The following is a 14,722-nucleotide window of genomic DNA, read 5'->3' as shown; positions in this document are numbered from 1 at the left end:
CGTGTACCGAGTTGTGTTGAATCCTCTTGTGGTGGAAGAAAAGCGCTCCACTCAGCACTCGGCAGTAAATGCTTTACCTTGAAGGCGTCTCTGCCCCCCCACCCTCAGTCACGACATGCGGAGCCACTGCCCTCCAGAAACCTTTCAATGAGAAGCCACTCAATGACGCACAGGAGTCTAAGGGGAGGATGCTGTGATGGTACTTGCGCCATCAAACAAAAAGGCTGGAAACTGGGAAAAAAAAACCTTGTTACGTTCATCCTTTTTGACTTCCAGCTTTTGCAGTTTCATCATATCAGTCCTCTCATTCACAGTGATTATAGGATTTATCTTCACCTGATCTGTACCTGCCACACACCCCGATCAGCTGCTGCCTTCAGGAACACGCTGGTCCGTCAAAACACACACAACCAGACTCAGAAGTAGTTTCTTCCCCATGGCCGTCACCGTGCTAAACACTCACACACGTCAGCACTTCATGCACTTCACTGAGGTTCACGTCGTGATTCTCTCCATGCATTTAAATAATTATTACTTTTCTGGTTTTAACATTGTACACCTATGATCATTCGTTTTGGGACGCTTTCCCATTAAATAATATGGGAACTTGTCCCAAAACTTATGATCACTAGTGAACTATTTTTGCAGTTTTTTATGTATTTGAGAACTTCTAAGAGAAGCATCTCAAATGTTGTTTTTTATTAATGCAGTGACAGTAAAGGCTTCTGATTATAAAGAGAGTAAATAGGACGCCTATACATGCAGCGAGATTTATGTAAAATTAGATTAATAAAAGTTGAGATTATTTTAACATGTAGTATGTTTAGTCAAGCTTATTTAAGACTAAATTTTATACGATGATAATTCTACAATAGTATGATGTACTTTTGAGTAGTCAGTGTACCACCCAGGGATGTCTCTATGATTTAGAGATGGGGGGGTCTTGGCCCTGGGGGGCAGGACGTTTGACATATTTTGAAACTGAAACTTATTTGCATACATAGAGGAAGCAGAAATGACTCTTCAGGGGACCAAAGTGGGACAAGATAATCTCCCATACTATTCCACCAGCAGCAGCCTGAAGCATTTATCTTCATGGTAGGATGGACCCGTGTTCTCATGATGTTTCCAGCACTGTTACGGCCCAGTTACGGCCCTGTTACGGCCCTGTTACAGTCCAGTTACGGACCAGTTACGGCACTGTTACAGTCCAGTTACGGACCAGTTACGGCACTGTTGCGGCCCAGTTACGGCACTGTTACGGCCCAGTTACAGCCCTGTTACGGCACTGTTACGGCCCAGTTACAGCCCTGTTACGGCCCTGTTACGGCACTGTTACGGCCCAGTTACAGCCCTGTTACGGCACTGTTACGGCACTGTTACGGCCCTGTTACGGCACTGTTACGGCCCAGTTACAGCCCTGTTACGGCATACATAGAGGAAGCAGAAATGACTCTTCAGGGGACCAAAGTGGGACAAGATAATCTCCCATACTATTCCACCAGCAGCAGCCTGAAGCATTTATCTTCATGGCAGGATGGACCCGTGTTCTCATGATGTTTCCAGCACTGTTACGGCCCAGTTACGGCCCAGTTACGGCCCTGTTACGGCCCTGTTACAGTCCAGTTACGGACCAGTTACGGCACTGTTACAGTCCAGTTACGGACCAGTTACGGCACTGTTACGGCCCAGTTACAGCCCTGTTACGGCACTGTTACGGCCCAGTTACAGCCCTGTTACGGCCCTGTTACGGCACTGTTACGGCCCAGTTACAGCCCTGTTACGGCACTGTTACGGCACTGTTACGGCCCTGTTACGGCACTGTTACGGCCCAGTTACAGCCCTGTTACGGCATACATAGAGGAAGCAGAAATGACTCTTCAGGGGACCAAAGTGGGACAAGATAATCTCCCATACTATTCCACCAGCAGCAGCCTGAAGCATTTATCTTCATGGCAGGATGGACCCGTGTTCTCATGATGTTTCCAGCACTGTTACGGCCCAGTTACGGCCCAGTTACGGCCCTGTTACGGCCCTGTTACAGTCCAGTTACGGACCAGTTACGGCACTGTTACAGTCCAGTTACGGACCAGTTACGGCACTGTTACGGCCCTGTTACGGCACTGTTACGGCCCAGTTACAGCCCTGTTACGGCACTGTTACGGCCCAGTTACAGCCCTGTTACGGCCCTGTTACGGCCCTGTTACGGCCCTGTTACGGCACTGTTACGGCCCAGTTACAGCCCTGTTACGGCACTGTTACGGCACTGTTACGGCACTGTTACGGCCCTGTTACGGCACTGTTACGGCCCAGTTACAGCCCTGTTACGGCCCAGTTACAGCCCTGTTACGGCCCAGTTACAGCCCTGTTACGGCCCTGTTACGGCACTGTTACGGCACTGTTACGGCCCTGTTACGGCACTGTTACGGCCCAGTTACAGCCCTGTTACGGCACTGTTACGGCCCAGTTACAGCCCTGTTACGGCCCTGTTACGGCCCTGTTACGGCACTGTTACGGCCCAGTTACAGCCCTGTTACGGCACTGTTACGGCACTGTTACGGCACTGTTACGGCCCTGTTACGGCACTGTTACGGCCCAGTTACAGCCCTGTTACGGCCCAGTTACAGCCCTGTTACGGCCCAGTTACAGCCCTGTTACGGCCCTGTTACGGCACTGTTACGGCACTGTTACGGCCCTGTTACGGCACTGTTACGGCCCAGTTACGGCCCTGTTACGGCACTGTTACGGCCCTGTTACGGCACTGTTACGGCCCTGTTACGGCACTGTTACGGCCCTGTTACGGCCCAGTTACGGCCCTGTTACGGCACTGTTACGGCCCTGTTACGGCACTGTTACGGCCCTGTTACGGCACTGTTACGGCCCAGTTACGGCCCAGTTAAGGCACTGTTACGGCACTGGTACGGCCCAGTTAAGGCACTGTTACGGCCCTGTTACGGCCCAGTTACGACTCAGTTGCGGCCCAGTTACGGCACTGTTATGACTTAGTTGCACCACTGTTACGGCTTTGTCATGGCACTGCTACAGCTCATTTACGGCCCTGTTATGGTGCTATGTGGGCCTGAAGTGGACCAGATGTCGGCTGCAGCCTGGCTTGGATTATGGCAAGTCGTCTGTGCACTACATGTGGTCCAGATGTCAGCTGTTGGCCTGGATGTGTACAGCAGGTACTTTGTGGACCAGAAATGGTCCACTCATGGCTACGGGTGGTGGTCATGTGACTGCGTTGAATGTGTCGCCAGCAGGCCTCTGCAGAGCTGAATGAAGAGGGAATTCAGCTGCTGCAGGCGTGTTGGGAAGGTTGCATCTAAAAGCTGCAGGATGGTAGATCTGCAGGATGACAACTGGACTCAAGGTAAAGAAGTTCAGAAAACATTGCATCACTCAGGATAAGAAACCAAGGCCGTCATCCTGGCAGCAGATAATCCCAGCGTGCTGCAGTGGCGTCCGTGTGAAACAACACTAGAGTGGAATTTGTGTTGGTGGAACCGGCTGATCAAGACACAAAAACATCTCCATGAATGTTTTCTATAAATAGCAGGATCTACATCTCCATCTGAGTGGAGCGTATGCAGATGGAGGATGAATGAGATGCTGAAAACGGCAACGTGCAGGAAGTGGAAGAGGAGCAGATATTCAGCAGCATTAAAGCAACAGGCCACATGCAGAGAGTCAGAGCAGCTCTGGCCTCAACCAGCCATCCTGAATGTCTGAGAGCAGAAGACAAGAGGTTTGCTCCTCCTCCTGCACTGGTCAACCGTCAAAGCAGCCCCCAAAAGACAGAAAACCACCTGATGTCCAACCTTTACTGAAGGAACAGGACTGAGCTTGTCAGAGGAAATGATCAGAAATGTCTTGAAACATCTCGGCCTCACATCACAAGCCTTCTCTTCCCCTCATGCACTGGATTTAGAAGCATCTTTTCCAGTTCCATCAGCAACAGGAAGCTGAGGAAATCTGATCTGGGCGCAGAAAGGAAGCGAACAGGAGGGAGGATCGACGGCGTAGAGATAAAACTCTGAGGAGGAGCATGGACCCTGTTCCCGTCACGGTTCTCCTCAGCTCCTCTGACGGATCCAGATATTGGCTGGTGGTCCCTCACGGCCGGATGTCAGCGTTGGTCGCCTGTTGGTGCTGATCAGCAGGAATCTGGACTCTTCTACAGGCAGCAGATACAAGCAGAACATGTGGAACATGGCGGCTGAAGATCCGCCTGGTCGCAGTCATAAAGATAAAACTGTTTAAAGATGAGGAATGAAAAATGAGAAGCTAACTGCTGTGACTGGAAGAGCTTCTAACGAGTTCAGAAATGAGCTTCAGAAGGCTTCAGATGTTCCTGACAACCGCTGACTGTGAGCTAAAGGTTTCATTATCATTTCAGCTCATTTCTTAGGTCTGCTTGACAACCTGAAACTTCCGTTCCCTTCCCCTGAAGATGGGTTAGTAACTTGGATAAAGACGGGAAAAAAACGGAATGACACTAAATTTTCTGCAATTAATGGAGCAAAAAGCGACGCCACCACCGTCCCAGCAGCAGCAGCAGCAGCCTGAAGCGTTGATCCTGACGGCAGGAGGGATCCATGTTGTCATGATGTTTCCAGCAGATTCTGATCCTACCATGTGAATGTGGAGCTGAACTGGAGACTCATCAGACCAGCAACGTTTCTCCAGATTTGCCATCTTTAGTAGTACATTCTGGTCCAGACATCAACATCTGGATGTTTTCTCTTCTTCAGACCTTCTCTGGAAGCTCTGGAGATGGTTGTGTGTGAAGATCCCAGTAAATACTCAGACCAACAAGCTGAAATCTCCTTTCTTCCTCATCCTGGAACTTCAGCAAGTCGTCTTCATCACATCCACATGAAGCTTTACCCTGCTGCCGTGTGATTGGCTGATTAGATATTTGTGTTGACAAGCAGGGAAACAGTTTGATTTATAAAGTCACAGATGAATTCATGTGAAATTTTCTCTGTGTAAATTTGGAACAACTTCAGCTCAGTTTTCCCCTCTCTATCAGAGTTAAACCTGTTTAAACTAAACAAAACAGCAAAAAGACTAAATGAATCCTCTTCGGTCAGCATCACACTTTTAGGTAAATTATTTTCTGTCTACATGTGAATATCCAGATTTCTGATTGTGCTGTTTCTCGGCCGCATCCAGCAGATGTTACTCCTCTTTTTGCAGCTAGCTGAAGGTAATTATGTAACCGTTAAAACATAAGAAATCTTGTTTTCATCCAGTCAGGAGCATACGGAGTGTTTTTCCAGCCTCATGCAGGTGATGTAACTGTTATTCCTGTGCAGGATAAAAGCACATGCATGTAAACATGCCAGCCTGAATGAAGGTCTGTTGTCACATAGTGGGCTGACCCGCCGCCAACTGTTGCCATGCGTTCCCTAGCAACAGGCTCCGAGGTGAGAGGTGCCTCATTTGTTCAGGGAATGCAGTTTATCTTATTGTGATGTCAGTCGTTACAAACATGATTTCATCCCGTCCATAAACCTGGCACATGCTTCTCTAAGCCGTCGTGCACAAACAGCCAGGATTAGGGAGGGAAGGGGGGCTTCATTAACATCCTACACTGACACACAGAAGGGTGTTGGCTGAACACACACTGCTCCACGGCGAGTGTGTGTTGGTCTAGTGTCTCTGCTCGGCCTTCAGAGCTCGCTGTTGGCCTCTGCGGCGACACAAACATGACAGGAAGCTTGTGTAGGAGTTGTGCAATGTTAACTTTTATAAAGATCCATTAGAGGAGGATTTATTAGGCTGAACTCACCAGCAGCGTCATCATGTGGAATGGTAAACATGGTTTAAGGTTACTGCAGCGTCTGCTTGCAGGCGGGAAAAAATGTCCCTTTCTTCTGGGCTGTGTCTTTTTGTTGGTGCGCCTGCTGCGTTGGCAGGCTGCCTTCCTTCAGACGAATAAAGACACTTATTCATTTCAGCACATGGCAAAAGCCACGAATGCTCTCCAACTCTGCCAGCCCCTCTGCAGGACTCGGCTCCGACCTGTTGTCTCCTCACTGGCTTACACACTGCTGGATGTGGGGAGCGTTAAACGCATTTGTTTGTTAAAAAAAGTTTGGTAATTTCCTGAAAATGCAGCCATTAACAACTCAGTAATATACCCCAATCCCCCAAAACGTTAGAACAACCCCATCCAGCTATGTTTCCTCCCAGTAGATGATCAACATATCAGATGCTGAAACTGAGACATCTTGTCACTTAATGAGTTCACTGAGAACCTGGTGGCAGCAACAATTCAATCCAACTTTATTTATATAGCGTCAAATCACGGCAATGCCATCTCAAGACGCTTTACAGACAGAGGGGAAAACATAATGAAGGCCAATTCATAACAGCCTATATAAGGAAACCAACAGATTGAGTTGAGTCCAACTCAATCTCCCATCCTGAGCAAGCACACTGGCGACAGTGGGAAGGAAAAAACTCCCTTTTAACAGGAAGGAAACCTCCGGCAGAACCCGGCTCAGGACAGGCAGCCATCTGCCTCTGCTGTGTGGGGGGAAGAGGACAGAAAGACAACAGACAACAGGAACTGCTACTCCCGGCCAGGGAGACCTGCTGAGACAGGAGACATACATGTTAATGATGCAACACTGTTATTGGGGGGCCCTGCGATGGACTGGCGAGCTGTCCAGGGTGTACCCTGCCTGTCGCCCACAGCCAGCTGGGATAGGCTCCAGCTTCCCCGCGACCCTGAATTGGAATAAGCGGTTCAGAAAATGAATGAATGAATGAATGTTATTGGGGGGGGTAAAAGAGAGAGATAAAGAGAAAGAAGCTCAGTGTATCAGGAAATGTCCCTCAGCAGTCTAAACCTATAGCAGCATAACTAAGGGATGCTAACCATCCCTAGCTATAGGACTTATCAAAAAGATAAGTCTTCAGCCTAGTCTTAAAGGTGGGGAGGGTGTCTGCTTCCCTAACACTAACTGGGAGCTTATTCCATAAGAGAGGGGCCTGATAACCAAAGGCTCTGCCTCCTGCTCGGCTCTTTGAGACTCTAGTACACATCTGTAAGGAGATGAAACGGGAGCAACAAAAGGCTGGAAATGTACAGGTGAAAAACAACTGTTGGAGCTTTTGACAACTAATAAAGTTGATCAACAACAGATCAGTAAAATGACTGGGTATGAATTAGCATTCCAGTGTCTCAGACAGAAAGATGGAAAATATTGAAAACAAGTATTTCCTGCCAGAACAGTAACTGTATCTCACCTGTAGACGTAGAAAAGAATGAAAACACTACAGGCGAGATGCTGTTACTGCGTTTCTTGCGATAGGGTGCTTTTCATGGCAGGGATGCTTTTTACGGCACAACACCGAAGTAAAATTCTAACAGAAACTACTCTAGAAGTCCAAAACAGTTTATTCAAAAGTGTTTTTTTATTCAACATCAGTTCCAACAATATTTTTTTACATATTGATTTTGAGAGGTTCTAACCATAGACTGTGTATCAAAAGATGGACGGAGCCTCCATGACGTCACCCGTAGGTTTCTGAGGAGCTGAATTGAAGCTCGGTGGGCGGTTCCTACCATCGCCATCTTGGCAGAGGCATGCGTGTCGTCTATCCCAGAAAATACAAATGTGGGCAAAGAGGTGGAGCTGAGAGGGGGGCTGTGAGCGTCATGGTGGATGATTGACATCGAGCGAACTCCAAGCTTTCTGTAGCTAAGAGCTAACCGAGCTAACCCGGAGATAACAGGAGCTAACCAGCTAACGGAGGTAAGCAGGCTAAAGCTAAGTCACGTTGCTAACCGGCTAAAAACCGCCGTTGTTCTACGTTCTTCTGACTTGAAGCGGGAGATTGGGTACCTGTCAATCAAAAGGACACGCCCCTAAATATGCCGAATTTCAAGATTAAATTACTTTTAAACGGGCGAGTTAGAAAAAAATTCACTCCTCCCACAGTTGTCATGAAGGTAAACCTGACCTATTAAACCTAAAATGTTTTTGTACCAGGCTGTAAACACGTTTATTTCTGCTGTAAACATGTTTATTTCTGCTGTAAACATGTTTATTCCTGCTGTAAACATGTTTATTTCTGCTGTAAACATGTTTATTTCTGCTGTGAAGTTGGTCTTTTTAACATGGGAGTCTATGGGGATTTGCTCTGTTTTGGAGCCCCTAGTGGATGAAGGGGGAACTGCAGTTTTATGCACTTCTGCATAGGCTTCAGTTTTAACCACCGGAGAGTGCCGCTTAGTTCTAACCTGCACTTTAACATGGATGTCACGGAAGATAATGAGGGCAACTTAAGAGCTGTAGTTCAGTCCAAATTGTCACCAAAGGATATCAAAACAGTGATGAAGTGCCGAGCGTTTATAAATCTGCAGGAGTTTTGGAAGATGCCAGAAGAATGCAGTATTCTGCCAGCAACCTATCAAGCCCAGAGGAGTTGTTAACATCCTGGTTCCAGACGTTTCCACAAATCTTCAGATGCTCTTTCTGCACCGGATTGGTCAGAGCTGGTCTGGCTACATGAGGAAGTCGAGCTCAGATGTGTTCCTGTTGAGCATGACTCCTGATTGGTTCCCTGCCACTTCGTTCTGCTCGGCTTATCTTTGTGTTTTCTGGATTCTGTGGTTTAGTTTTCTGTATTTAGAACTTTAACTTTGTTGTCTTGGTTTTCCACAACTATTGGTTCTTTTGTCTTTATCATATCCGCGTCAGATCACGTGATCAATCAGCTGTTTCTCCTTCTACACAACCCGTCTCAACGTAGGACCAAAGCCACTGGTTTAGCTTGTCTCCTGCTCTGGTAATCGAAGCTTTCTGGAACACAGCCTGCAGTGCTGAATACTTTCTCCCCAGTTCAGCAGAAATGCGGGTTTTAGTGATTTCTGCCGGCTTTTTGGGAGAAAATATTCTGTGTAGGGTGTAAACATGTGGAGGAGGTGCAGGTTACTGTGCAGGGCCAGGTGGGTCGGAGAGGACTGAGTGTCCTAATGACGGGAAGAGATGAAAGCTTCTGTCCACAGCTTTGTCCCAACACACATTAAAGGTCCCTTTGAAGGGCATGCACTCAGTTCCCACTCGATGCCCACGCTGTGACCGCGGTTTCAGGGGAAAGCAGCAGACTGAGCGCAGCTGGAGAGGGCACTCACCCTTCCAACCTTTCCTCTGTTTCCTCCCCAGCAGCCTTTCAGCTCGCTCTTCATTAGATCATTCAGAGATTAGAGAGTCCCTTATGAAACACAATCAACGGATTAATCAGCTGTAAATAGCTTCCTTTACACTTGTTGTCATTAGAATTAAGACAGCCTGAGTGGAAATGTTTTCCTCCAGACGGCAGCTCTTTCTAGAAGCTGTTTCCTGCTGGTGGTTTGCTTAAATCTCCCGGATCTTCTCTCCTAGGCTCAACTTTTTCCACGATGTCCCTGATTTCCGGGTGCTCGCTTGTGGAGGCGACGGCACTGTTGGCTGGATCCTCGACTGCATAGGTACTCCGACTCCTAATGTCCGCAGCAAAAACACATCAGGACAGTTCCTGCAAACTGTCTGAAAGGCTCATTTTCACACAACTTTATACGTTTTTAACCAAACATTTTGTTTAGTCAGTTATAAAAACCCATCAGACTGTCTCCTCTTGAAGGCTTTTGCTCAGATCAGCCGCTTCAGAGATCTGTGGTTTTGTTTCAGGAAGTTTTTTGTCTTTTTAGACAAAAAAGCAAAAAACAAAAAACTGAAAAAAACTTTATCTGGTTTGTGATTTGTACTCGGAACAGAAATGACAAAAGGATGAGTGCATCGATGTCATTCAGCTCTTTCAATCTCAGACAAACTTGTCCTACAAGGGCTGCTATCCAGCAGGTTTTCCTTGTATCCCTGCTCCAACACAGCTGTGCAGAACCTGATAGGCTGTTAGATCCATATAATTTGATTCCAGCTTGTTGAAGCAGGACTCATCCCTCATAGCAGTGAACTGAGTCCTCCTGCCCTTCAGGGAACCTGTTCAAACATCTGAAAGAAGAAGAGGTTTCCCATTGAAACAAAGTTAACATTAACAATGGTCTGTTGTGTAAGAATTACTGACACCTAGTGGTGAAGATGGGAATAGCAAAGACTTCAAATACCAAGCACAGCTGGATGGCTGCCAGCAGATAAAAATCTTTCAACAAAAAGATGTTTAATCTGTTTTAAACATGGTGGACATGTGTACTGTCTTCTTCTGTGGTCTTTTTAAGGCGTTATTTACTCAAAATGCGGCTTTAGCGCCCATCAAACAGAGCCACTACTGCAGTTTTAAAGCTGGTTTGTCCATTCAGAGACACTGTAGTCTTGTAGTTTTTGTAGATATTTTACGTAAATCTGTCATTTAAGGCGGCTGCTGGACACGCTTGGACAGCCTCTGGGTTCCTACACATTCACATGGAAACGAAAGCATTAAATTAGTTTTAATTTTCTTAACGCACATGAAAGGAAATATATTATTTTGTGTGTATTTAACATGATGATCAGTAGATGTGACGTGTAGTCAGCACTGTGAACATGCAGCAGCGAGAACTTCCAGGTCATGTGACTTCTCTTGGATGCAAAAATAAAAAAACATAAGATGTAGTTGCTCCTCGTCGTTTTGAAGTCAGAAATAACGGTTCATAATCTGCTTTTCCGATGTGGTTTAGGAAACAAAGATGAGAAAAACAAGAATTTTTTTCTTTTTTTCCCCCAAAGGAAAACAATTAAACTACCTGAAAGCACACAAACTTTACAGACATTTCCTCAGATCACGTCTAGTTTACTTTAACCTAAATATATGTTTCTGTCAGTCAGTGGTGCATCCAGGATTTTCCTGAGTCAGGGGCTCCAAGGGAACCCTGTCTTTTTTTTTTTAAAAAAAGGCATAAAATGTATGCCCAGCAGTAATTTGTTATCAATAAAACATACAATCAATATTTTATTAGCAGATAATTGTTTTATTGCTGGTTATAATTTGATGTTTTAAGATAAATTTTTCTTGCTTTTCCAAAAGAAATCTGAAATGACTTTTTTGAGCTGGAAAAGCAGGAGTTTGGACTTGCAGGTCCGAACACGCCGGCATGAAAGCGATGCATTCATGTGTTGTTGAAAATGTCCATTTAATCTAAACATTTTGCGATAAAAACGCAACAGCTCTTTGGTTGTAATCGATCAAAATGTCAGTTTGTAACGTACGACAACCTGGATGGACGGTGGCATCTCAGGAACCAGTCAGATTTCAGTAGAGCCCCAGGTTGCTCTGGCCCCACCCACACCAGACTGAGTTCATCATAACCATCAGAATGATTGGTAAAATGAACATAAACTGGAATAATCGGAGTTTCCTCGTCTTTGCAGATAAGGCCAACTTCGCCAGGCATCCCCCAGTCGCCATCCTCCCCCTGGGCACAGGGAACGACCTGGCGCGATGCTTACGCTGGGGAGGAGGTGAGGCTTCAACCACTGTGTGCTTTCTGTCCATTCATGATAAATGTTTAATCATTTAAAAACCAACAGGGGTAATATGTCCTTTCGGCCACTGGGGGGCAGCACAAACAAGCTGTGATAATAAAACTGACAAAAAAACAAATTTTACTGTGGATTTGATTAACTTTATTAGCCTTCATCTGCTTATTTAAACCACATTTTACCAAAAACAAACTACAGAGTGGCTTTTTTCCCGTTTTTTCTGTAAATATATCGTGGAAACAATATATTTACAGATTAACCACTTCACTGGACATCAGTGGACATCAGACAAACTGCAACGTACTGCAGAGTGTATATGTATGAAATGTGTTATAAATGCTGATATTCATTTCCAAGTTTGCCTCAGAGAGGACACAACAAGAAAATAAAAAGGCTTCTGAGATGAATGATAAAAGTATGGCTCCATATTTTATTCAATTCAGTTCAATTCAATTCAACTTTATTTGTACAGCGCCACTTTACAACAATGTTGTCACAGGACACTTCACATAAACATCATTTTGAGCCAATTCATACATATCCTATAATAGAAATCAACTGATTGCATCGAGTCATGACTTTGATCCAATCCCCCATCCTGAGCTGCACGAGGCGACAGTGGGAAGGAAAAAACTCCCCTTTAACAGGAGGAAAACCTCCGGCAGAACCCGGCTCAGGGAGGGCAGCCATCTGCCTCGACTGGTTGGGGTGGAGAGGACAGGAAAGACAGAACAACATGTGCAACTGCACTTATTCAGGAAGACTCGTCTCGTCTTGTCTTGTCTTCATGCCGCTTATCCGGGGTCGGGTGACGGGGGCAGCAGTGTAAGCAGGGACGCCCAGACTTCCCTCTCCCCAGTCACATTTGCCAACTCTGCGGGGGGATCCCAAGGCGTTCCCAGGCCAGCCGAGAGATATAATCCCTCCAGCGTGTCCTGGGTCTTCCCCGGGGTCTCCTCCCAGAGGGACGTGCCTGGAACACCTCACCAGGGAGGTCCAGGAGGCATCCTGACCAGATGCCCGAGCCACCTCAACTGGTTCCTCTCGATGCGGAGTAGCTCTACTCTGTTCTCCTCCCGGATGACCGAGCTCCTCACCCTATCTCTAAGGGAGAGCCCGGCCACCCTGCGGAGGAAACCCATTTCAGCCGCTTGTATACGAGATCTCCTTCTTTCGGTCACGACCCACAGCTCATGACCATAGGTGAGGGTAGGAACGTAGATCGACTGGTAAATGGAGAGCTTCGCCTTCTGGCTCAGCTCCTTCTTCACCACGACAGACCGGCGCAGAGTCCGCATTACTGCAGACGCCGCACCGATCCGTCTGTCGATCTCACGCTCCATCCTTCCCTCACTCATGAACAAGACCCCGAGATATTTAAACTCCTCCACTTGAGGCAGGACCTCACTCCCGACCCGGAGAGGGCAATCCACCCTATTCCGGCTGAGGACCATGGTCTCAGATTTGGAGGTGCTGATTCTCATCCCAGCCGCTTCACACTCGGTCGCGAATCACTCAAGTGAGAGCTGGAGATCACGACCAGATGAAGCCAACAGGACCACGTCATCCGCAAAAAGCAGGGACCCAATCCTGAGGCCACCAAGCCGGATCACCTCAACACCTCGGCTGCACCTAGAAATTCTGTCCATATAAGTTATGAACAGAATCGGTGATAAAGGGCAGCCTTGGCGGAGTCCAACCCTCACCGGAAACGGATCCGACTTACTACCGGCAATGTGGACCAAGCTCTGACACCTGTCGTACAGGGACCGGACAGCTCGCATAAGGGGGTCCGGTACCCCATACTCCCGGAGTACCCCCCACAGGAGCCCCCGGGGGACACGGTCGAACGCCTTCTGCATGTCCACAAAGCACATGTAGACTGGTTGGGCAAACTCCCGTGCCCCCTCCAGGACCCCAAAGAGGGTATAGCCGGAACCACTCAACCTCGTGCACAAGCTCAGGCTCCTTCCCCATCAGAGAGGTGACGTTCCACGTCCCTAGAGCCAGATTCTGCAGCTGGGGATCAGACCACCAGGGTCCTCGCCCCCTGCTGCCGCCCAGCTCACATTGCACCCGACCCCTACGTCTCCTCCCGCAGATGTTGAGACCACGAGAGGTGGGGCCCATGTAACCCTTTCGAGCTAAGCCCGACCGGGCCCCATGGGCGAAGGCCTGGCCACCAGACGCTCACTCTCGTATCCCACCTCCAGGCCTGGCTCCAGATGGGGGTCCCTGTAACCTGCGTCCGGGCAAGGGAACATTATGCTCAGGTTGGTCGTCGTCATAAGGACCAATGAGCCGTGCTTGGTCTGGTCCCTCCCCTAGACACCTGTTTGCCATGGGTGACCCTACCAGGGGCATAAAGCCCCCGACAACATAGCTGCTAGGGTCTTTGGGACGCACAAACCCTTCCACCACGATAAGGTGACGGCTCAGGGAGGGGTAACCGGGAAGACCTGCGGAAAAAAGGAGAAATAAGTTAGAGATGGCAATATTGGCATATATTTATACATTAATATATTAGACTAATAGAGCGAGGTACATCTCAGTGCATCAGGTAACATCCCCATTGCTGCATAAGTAAAGGTTGGCTAGACTATCCGTAACTATAAGAGCAATGAGCAGAACCTGGATAGTTTTTTATCTACATAAAATCTTCTTTAGATTTTATCAACATTATTATAAGATAGATAAGTAAAAAAAATATAAAAAATACAGAAAGACTGTAGAACTAAGATAGAAACTTTTTAAATCACTAATTCATTAAAGAGTTCACCACTTCCATTAACGTGTGTTTAGTTCTTATCATAAAACTAAAGTTTTTAAAAATTAAAAAAATCTGGAATAAAAAATAAGACTAGAAAAAAACTAACTCAAATGTTGAATTAATTAATAACATTCAATAGATAAATAATAAATCTGTAAATAATACTTAAGAGGTAATAAAGATAAATAATAATTTATTTAATTATTTAGATAAAGTAAACAAAACCAGACACAAAATTCCAACGTTGATTAATGTGACCTCAATGGACCAGACATCTTTTCAACTGAATATCCTTCATAACTCTGAATAGGTGCTCTGCTGCTTCTCCAGGTATCAACCAGCCAGCAGGCATAAACATCTGCTCTGATTACTGGCACAAATTCTGCAAACACTCGATGGTTGGCAAAGGATTTCCAGCACCAGAGCTTTGCATATTAAATTTTTTTAATTATGTGCGTAAGAGCTCCCTCTTTCCTTT

At 46.7% G+C, this 14,722-nt stretch overlaps 1 protein-coding gene across 1 annotated transcript in view; it reads left to right on the top strand.

Moving 5' to 3' along the window:
* Positions 1-14,722, top strand: part of dgkg (diacylglycerol kinase, gamma) — a gene marked incomplete at its 3' end in the record, with an annotated part of 148,202 nt that overhangs the window by 52,804 nt on the left and 80,676 nt on the right. The window contains exons 18-19 of the mRNA XM_079254506.1: positions 9,405-9,490; positions 11,364-11,453. Coding sequence (XP_079110632.1) covers positions 9,405-9,490; positions 11,364-11,453 — 176 coding nt within the window. The remainder of the gene's footprint in view (positions 1-9,404; positions 9,491-11,363; positions 11,454-14,722) is intronic.

Source organism: Telmatherina bonti (genome assembly GCF_933228915.1).
Source record: "Telmatherina bonti genome assembly, chromosome: 15".
NCBI lineage: Eukaryota > Metazoa > Chordata > Actinopteri > Atheriniformes > Telmatherinidae > Telmatherina > Telmatherina bonti.
The sequence above is the reverse complement of the archived record's forward strand: the minus strand, read 5'-3'. Positions and strand labels throughout refer to the sequence as shown.